Source organism: Antedon mediterranea, chromosome 6 (assembly GCF_964355755.1).
Source record: "Antedon mediterranea chromosome 6, ecAntMedi1.1, whole genome shotgun sequence".
NCBI classification, from domain to species: Eukaryota; Metazoa; Echinodermata; class Crinoidea; order Comatulida; family Antedonidae; genus Antedon; species Antedon mediterranea.
The window spans coordinates 9,107,331-9,126,919 of NC_092675.1; the positions used below are offsets into that span (position 1 = coordinate 9,107,331).

Genomic DNA, 19,589 nt, shown 5'->3' on the forward strand with positions numbered 1-19,589 from the left:
GTTTGTCTTTTAAAATTAACTTGAGTAAATGTAAAATATTTCTGCAGATTTGATGATGGCAATAACGGCTACTTTTATTTAGATCAATTCAACTTTCAAAATATAATTATCTAAGAAAGAAAATTGGCAATACAGTTATTACTGTTGTATAGTATAATCATTTTAATCATAGATATTGTTCACAATATCTCTATGGTTTAATTTATTTTAATTAATGAATTGCAATTTGGTACATAATTTGCATTTAATGCGTGGAACATTCCGCGCGCAATTAAATGTTCGTTTAATCCATATTGCGCGCGCGTATTTTAAAGTGAAGAAAACTTCAGTTGGCGATTAATTAGGCAGCCAAATGTATTAGCAATGTATGCTCAGAATAGGTTATATAGGCCTGTTCCATATCAAACGTTAGCCCGTGAGAATCGGAATCCTTACTACAACTATTCTCCGTGCACTCAATACATTGAGAATGTTATTGGAGGACAATTAAAAAATGCTGCGACAAACAAGCAGCGTACTCAGCAGCAGCAGCAACAGCAACATCATATTTGTGACGGTGATGGGGATATAGAGAGATGTTTTATCCCGCCAGAAAATAAATATATGCATTTACCTGACGTCAGCAATATCCCGATAAAATCATCATCTTTTTGTTTTCTACCAAACGGCAACTTGGACATTATAGCAACTGCTTTTAGAATCGCAGTGCTTGATGATGTTGATTCATACGGTTCAAAAATCGCACCAGAATGTGTTTTCCGACAACATATTGACACGGAGTTGATCAAAAACATTCCTAACATTGAAACACGAAGAAACTACCAAGAAAAGCAGGTTAAAATGACAACATGGAATAATTTTCATCCAAGACAACATCATCATCATCTTGATCCACAGTCCTATTTCTATTCTGATTCGTTGAGAGTCCCTGCTCAAATTTCGCAACACTCAAACTGTAGAGAAGTTCAGGATATGAGTAATTGGTTTGAGACGCAGAACTTCACATGCCACAATGTCAACTTTGGACATTTCAATCATTAGATTGGTGGTGTTTAAAATGTGACTAGGCCTAGGGGCATAGGCATATTTTAGTCTAGCCTAGTAGTAGATAGGCCTAGTCTATGCCTATGTAATTTTTGATAATCATATCAGCCAATAATACCATTACATGCATATCAAGCACTTTGTTTAATATTAGGGAGGTATGCTGTGTCGCTTTTTGGACACGCAACCAGAGAACCGGTTCTTAGATTGCCTCATGGAGTTAAGTAGGCCTATCTACCAAAATTGGTTTAATTTTACTTTCATATTTAAAGTATGATAAAATTACTGTAATTCATCAAAATACATATAATATAGTCTCGCATACATTAAAAGTAGTTATGCTTGGATTATTTTTGACTGTTAATTTACTATAAATATTACAAAAAGTCCACATCTTCAGGACTAAATAAAGTTATAATATTAATTTTTATTTGTGAGATTTGCTGTACTGTAACTTTATACATCTATGTACGCAGAAATTTAAGTACCTTGACATTTCAGGCAACAAAATATTGCCAGTTTCATGTTTAACGACGAATCATTGTCCAAATGTTAATGGCAGTAATGATTATACCTGTAATCATTGTTACAATCAGAGCTACGGTAAAGTAAATCACACAAATTATTATGTACCGAATCACGTGGTGGTTTATGCTAATTACAGTTTTCATTTGGAAAGCTTGTGCGAGATGTTCACTGCTCACGTGATAATGCATCGAAGAATAAAGTGGTGATTTAGTCATGAAAAAAACAATCCGCCAGCCGGTGCAGTTAATGTCATTCAACGTTTATATTAAACTATACGGCAGATCGATACGAGATCACCATATGCATTGAAAAGATGTACTTTCTTTAAAATAATTTATACTGAGTACGACGGTCTATAATAGCGTTTGTGTTTTTACCACTGTAGATAATATACTGAAATAATGGAAAAAGCAAATACAAAGGATGTGAACATTACGGATTCTATTCGAAAATATTCAACTTCGTCAGAAGGTGCTGTTGAGCCTGTGTCAGGGACAAGGAGGTTACAAGATCTACAATGTCAACTAAACCTAATTCCACACGGGCGAAGCTTAGATTCCGTCAAATATGACAATGTAATGAGGACTGATGATACTACTGATTCTCAATGTTCTGAGCCCGTTGACGGAATCATTGCAAAGAAACGAAAGCGACGCCTGGTTCGGAATCACGTGGTTGGAGTTGTCAAAGACCTATCGAATGTTCTGTATGATATAAACTCAGTGACATCAGAACTTAGAGGAGTTTTGAATCAGATAGAACGAGTGACTTCACATATTGAACATTCTGCTATGACGTCAAAGGCAGCATCTGAGAAAGATATATCGTTATTAAACTCACCGATATTAGTGGAGACGAGTAGGCCTACATTTCCGCCACGCTCATCGTCATGGTATGGTATACCATCTTCCTATTCAGTAGATGAACGTCCGAAGAAAACAACACTGTTGACAAAATCAGACCTGTTGCAAAAAATAAAGGTTTCAGAAGATCAAATAAGAAGTAAGAGTGCAATTAGTGAAACCTCGTCAGTAGTAGAATGTCACCAAACATGCAGGCGATCGTTTTCAGCCGATTGGTGTAACAGAGTGGAGACAGAATTACAAAATGGTAAATGTATTTCAGATAGAAGTCAAACCATGAAATACCAAGAAGGCACTCACCAACGATGGCTTAACAGATCAACTGATTTTAATTGTTCTTATAAAAGTGCTCTTAATAATAAGAGTGGAGTAGGTCTACAGCCTTTTAAGAATGTTACTCGCGTTCCACATGCAGAAACCCATTTGGAAAGTACAGACAAAGGAAAGAAAATATATGTTCAAGAACGTTTAAAAAAATACAGTAATTCAAACATTTTGGAAAAAATATGCCAACAATCAAAATATTGTCAACAAGACCAACTTAAAAGTAAGCAAGAAACATCTGCGAGGAACTCGATGTCATCGCGATATCGACATGCCAGTTGTTCGAGATCAAAGTCAATGCCGACAAGTTTAAGTAAATGTATCTTAAAAAAGAAAAACGATGACGTTGAAGGTGCCGATTTTTGTGCCGATTATGACCGTGAAATAAATACCTGGACGACATTTGCAATGGTACATATAGACAGAGAAGACCAGAAGTTTTAATGGCCAAGCACTTTGGAAAAAACTATGGAATTTAATTATAGGTGCTCAAAAAAAATCGAAATGGAAGGAGAAGTAGTCGTAAACATAATGTAATTAACAATATAGATACAGTAGATAATACAACAGCACAATAGATATAGATATCCTAGATCAGGATTCAACTCTGGACCTTAGCATTGGAAGGCAAGCACTTATAACCACCAACAAGCTACAGATCCACTGTGTTTTCTTGAGTGGTTTGTCTCAGATAGTAATTAAAATGGTGGTTTGAAAAATTACACATTTATAATGTTTGAATAGTGTTAACATTACGTAGCATGTACGGTGCTGATAGTCCCAGATTCCTAACTTACCATTATAATGTGAATCACTTGACAGTCTCTCTTTAAAATTAATATTTATGTCTACTTCCATTTAAATGATGTGCATTTCTAAATTCTTCATTAATTTATCGTCATTAATTTCTTTTATATGCTGTAAAATAACAAATCAATTTCTATAAAACCTTTAGCATATTGCCATTTCCACTACATCAACAGACATGAATATCGTTTGTTTTATAATCTAAACATTCTATGAATCTGCCGATTTTCAGAAAAAGCATACTAATACAGTGTATTATATTTCCTCTATTCTAAACCTAACTGGCGCTCCGGCGATTTGGATTTCATGCCATCTAATTAGGCTTTATGTAACTTGTTAGTGATATTAATTAATTTGTGGGGATAGCAATTCAGACCAACAAATATCAATAGACTGCAAAAAGAGTTAAATAACTGGACTAGAAGATGACAAATAAAAAAGCATATACGCACATTAACTTCTTTGAACCCAGAATAAATGTGACAGCGTTTTGTTTAATTCCGAAATGAATAAAATTTAAAAAAATTAATTAATTAATTAATTTGCAATATATAAATTAACAAAACTAAACCAGGTTGTTTTGAAAATCAACCAGTGATTGCTTCTTTTAAATTTCTTTGTTCCGGGCCCGGGAATCATTTTTTGGCTATGGCTATATTATTATATTTATATTAGTTTCATTAAATATCAAAAGAATAATAAAAACGTTATTTTATCCAAGCCGATTTCTACATTTTATCAAACTACTAATGATTGATTTTAATATTGCCATAGAAACGACCTCTCTCGGTCGTGCTTTAATTACTTTTGGCGTTTACATAATAGTGATAAAATCTCAAAAGAAAGTGATTTTGTTCAACTCTAAATCCTTGAGTATCCAATGAATTAGTTACAGTTCGCTAAATTTGTGTCATTTAAATTTATTTTCTTTTTTTGCAATGATTAAGATTCAACTATTGAGAGGATCAGGCAGCCTATACGAGTAATAGGCTACTCGTTTCCTCCTTATTTCACTTAAGGTCAGGTAAGAATCATACTTTAACTCAGATCAAGTAGTCTTAATTAGTACTTGTGAGAGGCTCTAACGATGTCTAATTTACAGTTCATTATGTTTTGGTAATTTCACATTAAATATAATAATAATAATTAATACTGCGTTCGCGTCGAGGGCATCTTCTCTTCTCTCATTATTGTGTGCCACTCGGGGAGAGAGATGCGAATCTACCATTCTTTAAAACACTTTTGATTTTAATAACCTAAACATTCTTAACCCCCGCCTTCTTCTAAGCATGGAGGTATAACAGGAAACATACAAGGCCTAAGAACTTACAAGCTCACTGCTTCTTTCTCAAATCGCCGACATTATATGCTTCCATAATTACACTAGTCCTATGAGAATAGCACATGAAAAAGGTTATTTGATTAATAGTATTAAAATACACGAAGAATCATTGTTTTTTAAATAATTCATATTCATCGATTTTTGTAATTGGTTAATCGTTATTTGCTTTACCGCTATATCGGCTTAAATAACTACAGTTGACAGTAATACAGAATGGTAACAATGCTGGTCGTTTAATTTGGTTAGATCATTACAAATAGGCCACGCGAATATAAATATTGGTTTCATAAGCCAATAAGTGACCAGATGTCACTTGTTGGATCACGATTGGATCACTGGTAAATTTTTAGATTAGATTACTATAAAATCTGTACAAGTAGGCCTAGTATGATCCAGTTTTGAGTCCAGGCAATTCAATTATGAGTTTGACCTACCAAATTGTAATAGGCCTAATCATAATAAAGTTGATAATGGTCAATTAATGACTTTGAAGGTGGCGCCCCAATAAAAAAAAAAGAATAAAAAAAATAGAAGAGCATCTTATAATAATTCTCAGGTTTGGGTATAAACACAGTCAGCATTACTTTCATTTTCTATCTGAATGTAGGCTATACATTGTGTTCTCAGCTACTGACAATGAATACAATATAGGCCTAAGGTTCTCCGTATAACAAAACGCCTGTTAAACCCTTTAAACAGATTGTAGCTTTCTAAAATGTTGCAAGAAAACGAAAAAAAGAAAGAGACAACTGAAAATGTCAATAGTCAGACACTTCTTGGTCAAGCAGTGTCACGTGCTGAAAGACGTAACTACAATAGGACACTCCAAGTGTCTAAAGTGACTATAGATGGATATTTCATGTAACATCTTTGTGAATTCTTTGTCAGGGCCACCAGAGGTCACATCCAGAGGTTCAGAATACCAAAAACAATATGTACAAGGGTATGTACTTTCCAAACACCATCCGTCTTTGGAACAATTTTTATCAGTAATGTTGAAATAAATTGGAAATCTGAAATTATTTTAAACATAACATAACATATGTTTAAACACATACAATTTAAGGAAAGCCGGATGTGACCAACCCATATGCACAATGAAGAAACAACATCGTAATGATACAACAATTGTATTGTTGTAATTGATCATGAGGTTACATTTTTTATATACATTTTTTCGTTTGTTTTCTTGTCCGTCAGCAGGATAACGCCAAAACTATCTGTACCAAATCCGATTGATCTTGTTTACTATTCATTCTGTACCTCTATTAAAAAAAATCATCGATATAAATGACTGTCCCGTGACTTTTAAGATTTAAATCCAACAATGTAATGTGCATGTCATGCAGAAAAACAAAAACACAATAGAACAATAACACATTCATTTTAAAGATATTGAATTTTATCAAAATTATATAAAGTACAAACTAATTAAGTATAATAGATATTCAGTAAATGCATACAAAACGTCATTTTACCTTTCAACTTACTTTTCAGAAATTTTGATAAATCGAGGTAAAATTAAGTTATAAAAGCATTAATGATATAACTATAATAAAATTCGACTATCACTCAAATTATATAGAAATGTTGCTTTTTAAAGATTCTATTTCATAAGTACTGTAATATCAGTTTAAAATGTTTTAAATACAAATTGATTTCAGCAATCAAGCAGAATTAGGAATTAAGACAGCTTCAAACTCAACTATACATAATTTATTTCATTTAGCCCACTAGTGAATCTAATCACAGTTCTATTAGGTGGAGTAAAATCTACTGCTAGTACTATTAGTGGGGAACCTAATGTAATTCCGTGAGATTCACATTGATTAGAAATCCCAGAGAGGTCCTATTTACATTATTCCTGCACCAACAGAGTTTGTTGGTACTCTTTTTGATATTCGTCGCTGCAGAACTGAATCTTCTTTTCAATATATCCCACGTGTTACCATAATTTGGAATAACTTACCCGGTGAAATTTGCAACTTAAATATTTCTGTTAGTTCTTTTAAAACCAAATTACTAAATTATCTCAATATTTATTTTTAAAATAATTTTGATATTGAAAATGTGTGTAGTTGGACGCTTTCTTGTAGATGCTTTAATTGTAGAACGTAATTTATTTATTTTTTTTTTATTTTTTTTTTTCTGTGCTCTGTTCTGGGTTGACCAACTAGAATAGGTGTTTAGCAACTGTTTGGTCTTTCCGTGCCTCCTTTTATAATTGTTTTGTCTTTGTATGTATATGGCAGAAATTGAATAAATAAATAAATGTTCGGCCGAATGTGACCTTTTCACTCCATGGACAAATGAATAAATGTGTTATTTTATCTATGCTCACTCTAGTCAACACTTGTGATGAAACCCTGATGTGTGCCAACCCTGCAGTTTTGTGTCTTGAGAGTGGAGTTATTTATATGAGGAAAAAACACCCCCACCCCCCTATCCCTCAAATAAATTCTCCCTTCACCAATAGAACATCATTTGGAATAAACACCCCCACCCCCTCAAATAAACACCCCCACCCCTCAAATAAACACCCCCACCCCCTCAAATAAACACCCCCACCCCCTCAAATAACACCCCCACCCCCTCAAATAAACACCCCCACCCCTCAAATAAACATCACACCACATGCAAATACAATATTGTATTATACCACATTCTATTTATATACAATTGACAATGCATTTTTGGTGAATAGACTATGACATCTTCAGAGTTCTGATTTGGGATTGTGTGCCAGAATTGTTACGCGTGTTAACTGTGACCGAAACATGTCTGCAGCATGGTAAACTGAAAGATAACAAAAATAATAATAGCAATAATTGAGAATGTCATGTCTTTAGTAAACGTATTATCCAAATATGAAATAAAAATAAATCAAGGCCATATATTTAGTAATTTGAATTTATTAAGTACACATTGAGAACATAACAAAAAGCTGAAACAGGTATCACCAATGGGGTACCAAAAAGCTAGAAAAAATGATTTACTTAATAGATTATGGTAAAGATCATTCAAGTCTTTTAGTTTAATATACTTTATACTGTAGTAAATTCATGCTAGGCTAGCATTTTTCATTGGATTTTCTTGTCACATTTTGCACTCACCCACAGAACAAATATTTCTTTTAAATAAGCAAAAAATAATGGAGATGACAATGATATACTGTACTGTCAACATACATGATTTAAAGCTCCTTTATAGTTTCCAAAAATAATTTAAGATACTAAGATATTAATTCTTATAAATACCCACTGTTGTAAACATAGTATATAAAAAATATTCAAGAAATTAATGACCAGATGCTTAATAACTAAAAAAACACATTTTTTAAATTTTGTTATTATTGGTCATAATAGAAAATCTTGGTGTTCATTGAGATCTTGCCTAGCTTATCATTAATCATTTTATTTTTGCAAATATTAAATTACTTTTTAAAAACTTCTTTCAAGTAACACTATTTTTAACAAAATGAAAATAATGAGTAGTGTTACTGTAATATATTCATTTCAATGTTGATCCCTATCATGATTTACCAACATAATAAATTGAATACCTTCTTGCAAATACAGTACTACTTTTTTATTCAAATTTCAGTGCACTATATTCCTGAAATAAAATCAGTCTCTGCAATGCACTCTATTCGTGAAATAAAATCAGTCTCTGCAATGCACTCTATTCGTGAAATAAAATCAGTCTCTGCAATTCACTCTATTCCTGAAATCAAATTAGTCTCTGCAATGCACTCTACTACTGAAATCAAATTAGTCTCTGCAATGCACTCTACTACTGAAATCAAATCAGTCTCTGCAATGCACTCTACTACTGAAATCAAATTAGTCTCTGCAATGCACTCTACTACAGAAATCAAATTAGTCTCTGCAATGCACTCTATTCCTGAAATAAAATTAGTCTCTGCAATGCACTCTACTACTGAAATCAAACCAGTCTCTGCATTGCACTCTACTACTGAAATCAAATTAGTCTTTGCAATGCACTCTACTACTGAAATCAAATCAGTCTCTGCAATGCACTCTACTACTGAAATCAAATTAGTCTCTGCAATGCACTCTACTACTGAAATCAAATCAGTCTCTGCAATGCACTCTACTACTTAATTCAAATTAGTCTCTGCAATGTACTCTACTACTGAAATCAAATTAGCCTCTGCAATGCACTCTATTCCTTATATCAAATTAGTCTCTGAAATGCACTCTACTACTGAAATCAAATTAGTCTCTGCAATGCACTCTACTACTGGAATCAAATTAGTCTCTGCAACGCACTCTACTACTGAAATCAAATTAGTCTTTGCAATGCACTCTATTACTGAAATCAAATTAGTCTTTGCAATGCACTCTACTACTGAAATCAAATTAGTCTCTGCAACGCACTCTACTACTGAAATCAAATTAGTCTCTGCAATGCACTCTACTACTTAAATCAAATTAGTCTTTGCAATGCACTCTATTACTGAAATCAAATCAGTCTCTGCAATGCACTCTACTACTGAAATCAAATTAGTCTCTGCAATGCACTCTACTACTAAAATCAAATTAGTCTCTGCAATGCACTCTACTACTAAAATCAAATTAGTCTCTGCAATGCACTCTACTCATTAAATCAAATCAGTCTGCAATGCACTCTACTCCTGAAATCAAATCAGTCTCTGCAATGCACTCTACTACTGAAATCAAATCAGTCTCTGCAATGCACTCTACTACTGAAATCAAATTAGTCTCTGCAATGCACTCTACCCCTGAAATCAAATTAGTCTCTGCAATGCACTCTACTACCGAAATCAAATTGGTCTCTGCAATGCACTCTATTACTAAAATAAAATTAGTCTCTGCAATGCACTCTACTACTTAATTCAAATTAGTCTCTGCAATGTACTCTACTACTGAAATCAAATTAGCCTCTGCAATGCACTCTATTCCTTATATCAAATTAGTCTCTGAAATGCACTCTACTACTGAAATCAAATTAGTCTCTGCAATGCACTCTACTACTGGAATCAAATTAGTCTCTGCAACGCACTCTACTACTGAAATCAAATTAGTCTTTGCAATGCACTCTATTACTGAAATCAAATTAGTCTTTGCAATGCACTCTATTACTGAAATCAAATCAGTCTCTGCAATGCACTCTACTACTGAAATCAAATTAGTCTCTGCAATGCACTCTACTACTAAAATCAAATTAGTCTCTGCAATGCACTCTACTACTAAAATCAAAATAGTCTCTGCAATGCACTCTACTCATTAAATCAAATCAGTCTGCAATGCACTCTACTCCTGAAATCAAATCAGTCTCTGCAATGCACTCTACTACTGAAATCAAATCAGTCTCTGCAATGCACTCTACTACAGAAATCAAATTAGTCTCTGCAATGCACTCTATTCCTGAAATAAAATTAGTCTCTGCAATGCACTCTACTACTGAAATCAAACCAGTCTCTGCATTGCACTCTACTACTGAAATCAAATTAGTCTTTGCAATGCACTCTACTACTGAAATCAAATCAGTCTCTGCAATGCACTCTACTACTGAAATCAAATTAGTCTCTGCAATGCACTCTATTCCTGAAATCAAATCAGTCTCTGCAATGCACTCTACCCCTGAAATCAAATTAGTCTCTGCAATGCACTCTACTACTGAAATCAAATCAGTCTGCAATGCACTCTACTACTAAAATCAAATTAGTCTGCAATGCACTCTACTACTAAAATCAAATTAGTCTCTGCAATGCACTCTACCCCTGAAATCAAATTAGTCTCTGCAATGCACTCTACTACTGAAATCAAATCAGTCTCTGCAATGCACTCTACTACTGAAATCAAATTAGTCTGCAATGCACTCTACTCTTGGAATTATTAGTACCATTGTACTTCATTGCATTATTTGTATAACATCCAAAAACGATTAAAAGAAATGTATGTTATGTTTTTGTAGCACAAATATATTATGTCAACCTAGTTTGTTATATTCTCTTAAAACTGAATTAATAAGAAAATAATATGTAGTAGAAGAATGGTGTTTCAGACAGGACAAAAATGACATTGTGAATTATGATATTATTTAGGCATGTTATCTACCTTGATTTTTCGTTTCATCCACTACATATTCTTCACTTCGTAATTGTGCTCCTGAATCTCCCTGAAAACATAACAACATTATATGTCACAATTAGACAATAGGAGGAATTAATCCTGAGATAACATCCCATCTGCTCTACATTTAGTTCTACTAGCACTCTTTTATGTTTCCCGATATCTCACTCACAGTGCTACGGGCAATCAGTGGTGGACAATTTTTGTTGGTAGCCACATTCAAGAGGAGCACCTGAAGCAGCTTTTATCTGTGTTCCGTCAAGGAAATTTATCAGGGGGAAAAAATCTACCATTTCAAAGGATGCGCGATGTTTCTAAAAGTTACCTGTGTCAGCAATGAAGCTTTAAATTGTTCTTAAAGTGTAATTTTTCTAATTTGTCCGAGTACTTTTTATCACTATCAGGGAAGAGTGTGCTTTTATTATACTTCCTCATCCCATGCGAATTAGTATAACCACACATTTAGGCAGAAAAAGAAAAGGGGTTACTGCTAGTTTATGGTAAATTCCTTTAATTAACAAAAAAAAAAAACCAGAGTGCATTCTAAGTGGGATGGATTCAATATAGGTTAGTGGGGATATATTCTAAGCAGATGCCATCTTAGTAGTGTAGTAGTAGTAGCCTAGCTAGGAGGAGGTAAATGGACTCGAATTTAGGGATTTTGAAAAACCTTATTTTTGTGACATTAACCATAACATACCATAACTTCTACTTCTGCTATAGATGCTCCTACAACAGCTAATTTGAATTGTTGAAAAAATAAGTAAGAGCGACCATCAGGTCTCTCAACACTACATACATAACCTTCTTGCTCTTTAGAAATTTGGAAAAGCCATTTCTGGAAAGCAATAATACAGTGAATACATTATCAGTATTTTATACGAGGACAAAATATTATATCAAAGAATAACTTCGCCAGTGTATCATAGCAACAAAACTATTCAAATTCTATCTTACTGTTACACATTTACATTTGTATAGAAAAATATACAATACAGAACTGTTCTGTTCAGTTTGAGTTTTCACTGTAAAAGGTACTAGATAAATGTCAAATTTATATTAATTTTGTGAATCTTCCTCTCAATGCACAAAATGGTACTCAATATACAGTACTGTACTTTACTTATATTAGGTATCACAATGAAAAAATTTAAATTATTATTATAAAACCAATTCTAAGCCGGGCTTAACTGAATATGCTTTAATTAAAGGCCTATAAGGCCAACAATAAATGGGTCAAAATAAACTCATTTAAAATTAATGTTAATTAAAAAATTAATTGTTTAAATATAATAACATTATAAAATTGTTTCACATTTTCAACTGCACGCACAATATTAGATTGAAATATGGGTTGAGGTTTAGGCCAAATTAGTAACCGCATAATTGATCACCAGTGACTTCTGTCAAAGCATTTCGGTCACAGTGAATGACTTTCAACCGCCGTATTACAGAGTCAAATTATGTTGGTAAACTTGCATGATAAATCAAGTGGTTAAATTGACGTCTAAAACAGATATTCTACAACGGGAAATGGCGTTCAAATCTCCGACTGCTGTTGTCACACATATCTCGAGATGAACTCGAGCGTGAAAACACTACAACCAACGTGAGCGTATTTTACAATAACATTTTATTCAGTACAATATTTACCGGACTATAATGGTTGAATCTATAAAATAACTAATAAAAACTTTGTGCACCATTTTATACACAAGATGTTTGTGGGTTATGTTTTATTTATCAAATTTTTTTCCACAATAAATCAACAAAAGACAATTTTAATTAAATCAAATTGAAGCTCATTTAAAACCCAATAATTAACATACAAAAGAAATTACTCCGCTAGCTCTGATGGCCATAGAGCAGTCATGTTTTGAAAACAGCCTATGGTGTTTTCCTAAAATTCGCCGGTTTGTGATCTGGAAAAATTTTAAGGTAATGTTTTTCGCTGGAAATACTTCGTCAATTTTAATAAATAACACATCTAATAAGTGAACAATAAAAAACATTCTTCTAATATATTTAATTTTTATTACATATACAATCAAAATTAGTGTAGTAATTTTAACATCATAGTCATATCACTTTTTAGAATTTCACAATGCGCATTCATTGGGATACCTACTTATATGTTGGGTTCAAAATACCAAGTGCTAATCTATTTCACTCATTAAAAAGTGCAGAAAACTAATTGGAAATAGCTTACCTCATTTGTACCTCCCTGTGCAGCATATGTAAAAATGCATCCAAATGTACCCTAAAATGCAAAAGAAATAGAGGCATGAATTTTTTATATTCCCAACAATAAGCATCATGATTATTAGGAAATGTTCTAAAACAAATTCTCCCTCACAGTTGCACTAGGCCTAAGAAAACAAAAAGGAAGGTCGAATGAGAAAAATCAATTACTGTAAAATGTTCTTAAAAGATTGGCCTACATTACTAAATGATAACAAAAAATTAGAAAAACGTTTTTGAATGGCTAAAATCCAACGGAAAAAATGATAGTGTTGAAGCAGTGCCTATGCTTTTATTTGATTTATTAGGGACACTCGCAAATATACATTATAACAAGACACACAATAATTAAAGAATCAAAAGGGAAATCAATTAAAACAATAAAATTAATTAAATTGGGCATCTCAGAGAGAAAAGACAGGAGATAGGAAGCAATTAAACAAGATTAGAAAAGGAAGAGAATTTAAACACGTTTGAGCATTGAAGCTAGAAGACTGAAAAGTTTTAAAGTAAGTCTGGGTATAAGGAGATCACTGTTTAGTGATCTGCCGTGTGGCCATGCGGCCATTAGATGTGATCTCAGCAAGTAATTGAGAGATAGATTGAGGAGCAAGATTATGGAGAGCTTTAAAAGTAAGACAGCCAAGTTGATATCGATATCTGTTATGAAGAGGAAGGGTATTAGCAATGGTGAAGTGAAAAGAAGTTAAATGAGTAGTAGGAGGAAGATGGAGAAGGATATGAATAGATTGTTGGATTCTTTTTTTTGGTAGAAGTAGGGTTTACAGACTCAGACAGAGCAACAGACAAGTTTGAAGACAAAATAAATATAAAAGGTGTGTTATTTTGTAGTAGTTATTCCTTCACTGAAAGTATTTTAGCCATTTCGTAGCTTAATATTCATAACATCAGACAGATATTTATATTTAAAAAATATATGCATTATAATAGGCCTAAATGTATGTATAGTAACATGCTTACAGTATGTTATGTTGTATGTCAGGGGCGCAGCCAGCAAAATGATAAAAGGGGGGTCAACCAATATGTGAGTATTTTGCGAGCGAAGCGAGCAACCATAAGCTGGGGCCAGGGGCCCCTTCGGTCCCCCGGTCGGGGTCCGGTCGAAGCCCACTGGAAGCATTGGCGGTCTAGGGCAATCTAGATCATTTGAATTGGTTTACGCACACACAAATATAACAATGTTAACACTAATAAACTGCAACAAAGAAAACAAAACACAACTCTTATTTTCATTACAGAACATTTTTATATTCCTTCAAGGCTGCCAGAGATAGCCTACAAACACTTTTTTTCTTTCTTCTTTGTTGATTTAGGTAGAGAGGCTCTAAACTCAATAGGAGGAATTATTTGGATTCCTCCCTTTTCACCAATACAAAAGTTGCATGAAATGAACGTAGAGATGCAAAAGTTTGAAAAAAGAAATTAGAATGAAAGCATGGAGTGATATCAGGACCCCCGTGACCCCCCCCCCCCCCACTACCACTACTGGCTCCTGCGCCCCTGTATGTTATGCATTAGGTTTACTTTAAAGAGAGGCAAGTATAAGTACTGTAGGTTATTGAGTTTAAACTTAATTAACTTTGTTCATTTGTCAAATTGTTCCAATTTCTTAATCATAAAGGAATTACAAATTTTTAAGTAACTTGTCCTCTGAAAATAAGGTTGTCGCTCAATGTTATTTTTGTTTTGTCATGGCATTTGTTGTCATCGATCAATCGTTATTATAAAAAATATATACAGTATTATGTTACAAAATCATTATCATTAATAAATTAACTACCAAAATAACCTAAACGTTATTCATAGACAACAAAATCTAAAAGTAAAAATAATGCATGAACTACAGAAATACGCTATACAAAATAAACGCGTGCGCCCTCAGCGTGCGAATTCTTTGACACAAAAATGTCTTCTAATCTTCAAAGCTGTAACTTTTTATATATGGCTCTGATAAATGCGAAGTTGGCAGTCAATGAGATGTTATAAGCTGAATGCTAAAGGGCGTACTCTAGAGTGCAAAGTAATTCCAACAGGAGGGGGAAACAACAAGATGGTGGTCGTAAATGTTTTCAAAACAGAGAGATGTTATAAGCCGAAAGCTATAGGGCGTACGCCAGACTGAAAAGTGATTCCAACAGGAGGGGGAACCAACAAATGTTCAAAAACATTAAGAAATATACAAAATAATAATCTAATATACTGTAATACATTAAGACCACATAAATTACACATTCTTGTTAAAGCACAGTTTTTTTTTTGAAGTTTTTATAAAAATAAATATATTGTTAATCGCAATGGAATAAATAATTTCTTGGTAATCTAGTTTTTTTGTTTTTTTGTATACGAGGATCATATAGAATGCGTTCATGTTTATAGCTTAACACATTGACTGCCAAGGCATTTTCCGTAATTTCTGTCCCAGTGCCAAGTCCCGTTTACATATTAAATTACAGTTTGAAAGTGTAACATCTGGTCACAGACTATCATGATGTCATTCAAAATATTTTTAGATTATCGTTTACGTACATCATTCATAAACTGCCATGCGATAATTCCTGTTCCAATCACCACTGCCAGCGATTCTACATACAATACAAAAGTGCTACGATTTTGACGTAGTATTACGTCTTGGCAAGTAGCGACACGCAATTTTTGACGTATAAATACGCCGTGGCAGTGAACGTGTTATCACGCTGCATTACGTATCGTTCTCACGCAGATAGGCTCAACACACAGGCGCAGTAGTAGTGGGTACTGCATACTGCGTAGGCCATATCTGATTGGTTGATTGCAGCCGCTATCTTGTTGGTTCCCTCTCCATGAAAAATCACTTTTTGAACTGCGAAAACAGCACTGGAGTTTGCAATCTATAGCCTTCGTCTATAAAATCTTTGGTTAATGTACATATTAATTAATTTATACGCAGTTGCTACGTCTACGTCTATATTCAGACCCTTTATTTTATTTTTAACCTGAAAAAAAAACATTCATTTAGGGAAATTGTGAGAAAAGGCGATGGAGAATATCGGCTATATATATTCAGCCCAACCAATGTTAAGACTATCAGGCCCAATGATTAAGGACTAGGCCTATATCGGGACGAACACCTAAAGGCTGGTTTCCTGTCGACGTAAGAAGTCGAATTTTGCAACGATTCTTGCGTTTCATACTTTTCTTACGTCTCTTACGAAAGTTGAGAAAAAATTGACGTCGTTGACGTTAGTCAAGATCGTATCGGGCCGCAAAGAAACATCTGTAGTTATGCTGCTCCCGAAAGTTGAAATTTTGGCTGTGAAACACACGTCGTATGCTTACGTCGATTTTAGTGTTGTTACGAAAGTTGAAATTTTTTTCTTACGTCGGTCAGATTTATGACGTATTTGAAAAACATCTCTGATTGGTGTTTCTTTTTAGAGCGGATTTTATAATTTTTCGCGAGAAATGTTGAATGATGTTATTGTACCTGTAGCTACTCAACAGCAGTGTCAGTGCAGCACACCAACATATTATTTTTAGTAGATAGGCTAGGCCCTAGTATTAGTAATAATACTTAATTAATACTGTACTAATAGGAATTGATTTGACCAAAATCTAATCAAACTAGCCTAGGAGCCTATGCTAGTAGGCCTTTGTACTATTGTATGAATCAAAATATGAATGAATTATCCTGGCCCTCTAGGCCTAGCCTTAAACTGTTTTCAAAATTTAAAAAAAGCAAATCATTTCGGGATTCCTATTATTATTAGACCTACCTAGGCCCTAGGCTAGGCCTTGGCCTATGGGCCCAGGCATACTCTAATCGATCGAGCATGAGATAGTAGGCCTACTACCGCAGTAAGATACCCATTATTTACAGGCCTATAATAAGAATAAATTTAACAAAACAATATAAATTATACAAAATCAAGCAAACATTTTTTTTTAAAGTTACATAATAATATTATTATTGCTTACAAAGAGGCTTTCTATATCTTATCTTGTTGCAAATATTCACTTTTCGCGACGTTTCTACCGACAAATAGAACAGAAGAATGTCGGTTTCTTTGAAATGCTGATTGTTTATTGCACGTCCATAAATAGGAGTATTACATTTTGATGAGTTGTAAACTCCCTGATTAGAACATTATTATATTGAAACTACTGTGCATTTGTAAAGTATGTACAACATCGTAAAGTGGGCTAAAATACAGTAGTAAATACATACAAATGTTATTGTCCGGCTTTATTTCACTATAAGGTCATACACATTACGTCATAACTCTTGTCGGTCATTGGTTGCTTGTTACGATTGCGCTTACGTCTCTTGCGAAAGTTGACTTCAAGTCAACTTTCGTAAGAGACGTAAGAAACGTGACGCAAGGGCGTTCATTCAAGCATAAGATAAAAAATCCCGGTTTCCTGTAAAATCGGAAGAAATCGTCGTAACGCAACAATTGTTAGGTCATCGGTTTCCTGTAAAATCGTTTGTCGTTACCATTTTTCTTACGTTGCGTCGATTTTATAAATTTTCGATCGTAATCGGTTTCCTGTAAAATCCGCATTTCTTACGACAAATCGACGTAGTCGCAACAAAAGTGATGTTCTTACGTCGACAGGAAACCAGGCTTAAAGACGATAGGGCCAGACGTACAAGACGATCCATTTCTTATGGGCCCGATCATTTCTATGATGGACCCGATCGTCTGTTTAACAGTCATACATAATAACCAGGGAAAAATTTCATTTGAAAATTTTGTTTAGCAAAATTGCTAATCAAACTGATTTTTTAGTCAAGAAACATAGTTTTGTATTGTATTTTTTCCTACACAATTTTAGAAATGTGTAGCAAAAAGGTTGTTTTGTATAGCTTTTTGCTATGCTACACTGGCGAAATTATTCCCTGATAATATTGGCCTAGGCCTATCTAGCCTAGGCTAGGCCTTGTTGTACCTAGTCCAAGCTAGGCTTACCAATTTCTTTTCAGTCACATGGACTTCCCCACCAGGTTTAACGTCAAACTCGTCTTCTATCATTCCACGGGTAGCATGAGCTGTGAAGTACAGGGTACACAAAAGTATACATAACTGATGGAATTCAAAAATCATTATTATCATAAATTGTTGCGTAGCATTACACCATGGATTAATGACACTATAATAACAAAATAAAATACACGCCGCCGCGATATAAAACTTGTAAAAAAAAATTTCCACCCGGTCCATTCCAAGTTACAAATGGGGTGGTCTAAAATAATATAAAAACTTCACCATACTTGTAACTTTAAATAGATACAAAATAACTTATTATAATGGAATAAGAATAAATAGAAAAATAAATAAAAAATACATTTATAGACATCTTCGTTTTTATGTTATTTAGGCCTACTTGTTTTAGATATAATAAAAAGCTGTCTCTACCCGTACTAGTAATGATTGAAACTGCACTGAACTCCAAATACGATGATGCCACGTCAATTAGTGGGATTCCCCAAAAGCATGATTCAACTAGTATTAGAGATATTCTTACCTTTAGTGATTCTTACCTTTAGTGATTAAAAGAGGCTGTGAGCTTAGTGCTCGTAAGTTGCCTCCTCTCCTTTTGTTTATGTGAAATGTCGAGGTTGTTTTTGAATGAATTTGTGTTTGTGCTGTTAATGACATGTTCTGGTAGTGTCGAGTTCCATTTGTTGATTGCTCTGACGTCAAAATAGGTATCTCTCCTGATGGTTTTGTATCTAGGTTTAGATAATGTAAGTGAGTGTCCTCTGGTTATAACCTCTGGGGTTCTGCCTTAGAGTGAAAAATGAATTTGCCTCAATGTTTACTATACCACGGATAATTTTGAACATTTCAATGAGATCACCTCTATCTCGTCTTTCTTCGAGTGTTAGTAGGTGAAGCATGGCATGCAAGACGCTCATCAGCGGGAAGATTCCTAAGTTCAGGTACAAGTTTGGTTGCTCGGTTTTGTGCTCTTTCTAAAATCTTCTTGCGTCCAACTTGGTTAGGTGACCACACTTGTACACAGTACTCTAAGAGTGGACGAATTAGCGTTTTATACAATGGGATGAACATCTCTTTATCTAAGTAAGTGAAGGTGCGCCTAATCATTGCAATTCTGCCATTAGCTTTTGCGACAATCTTGTTTACGTGGGTTTTGAATTTGAAATCTGTAGTAACAGTTATTCCCAGATCACTTTGCTCAGTCACAGATGCAAGATCAGTGTCACCAAGACGATATGTATGATTAGATATGTTCAAAGTTATAGAACATAAATCCAGAGTTTTTCGGAACTAGAGTTTTATGCCATGTCTTGCGTCT

General features: G+C 33.9%; 2 protein-coding genes across 2 annotated transcripts; one reads left to right on the forward strand and one right to left on the reverse strand.

The window, feature by feature from the left end:
* The first annotated feature begins 1,973 nt into the window (after positions 1 to 1,973).
* On the forward strand, positions 1,974 to 3,655 carry LOC140051999 (uncharacterized). Its single transcript, XM_072097368.1, has one exon. The coding sequence runs from the start codon at positions 1,974 to 1,976 to the stop codon at positions 3,201 to 3,203; it is 1,230 nt and encodes a 409-aa protein (XP_071953469.1). The 3' UTR covers positions 3,204 to 3,655.
* Positions 3,656 to 7,520: 3,865 nt separating this feature from the next.
* On the reverse strand, positions 7,521 to 18,467 carry LOC140052192 (myeloid-derived growth factor-like). Its single transcript, XM_072097639.1, has 5 exons — positions 18,239 to 18,467; positions 13,237 to 13,287; positions 11,728 to 11,865; positions 11,013 to 11,073; positions 7,521 to 7,704 (listed from the first exon to the last, which is right to left on the reverse strand). The coding sequence occupies exons 1-5, from the start codon at positions 18,380 to 18,382 to the stop codon at positions 7,625 to 7,627; spliced, it is 474 nt and encodes a 157-aa protein (XP_071953740.1). The 5' UTR covers positions 18,383 to 18,467; the 3' UTR covers positions 7,521 to 7,624.
* Positions 18,468 to 19,589: the final 1,122 nt, after the last annotated feature.

Bases quoted from the DNA above. Each gene is read 5' to 3' on its own strand.
- LOC140052192 (XM_072097639.1), bottom strand. From the start codon at position 18,382: ATGATAATAATGATTTTTGAATTCCATCAGTTATGTATACTTTTGTGT. The intron at 11,074-11,727 runs GTATGTTATGGT...TTATGTTTTCAG, and splicing joins TAGCAGAAGTAGAAGTTATG to GGAGATTCAGGAGCACAATT. The intron at 7,705-11,012 runs GTAGATAACATG...GTTATCTTTCAG, and splicing joins GGATGAAACGAAAAATCAAG to TTTACCATGCTGCAGACATG.
- LOC140051999 (XM_072097368.1), top strand. From the start codon at position 1,974: ATGGAAAAAGCAAATACAAAGGATGTGAACATTACGGATTCTATTCGA.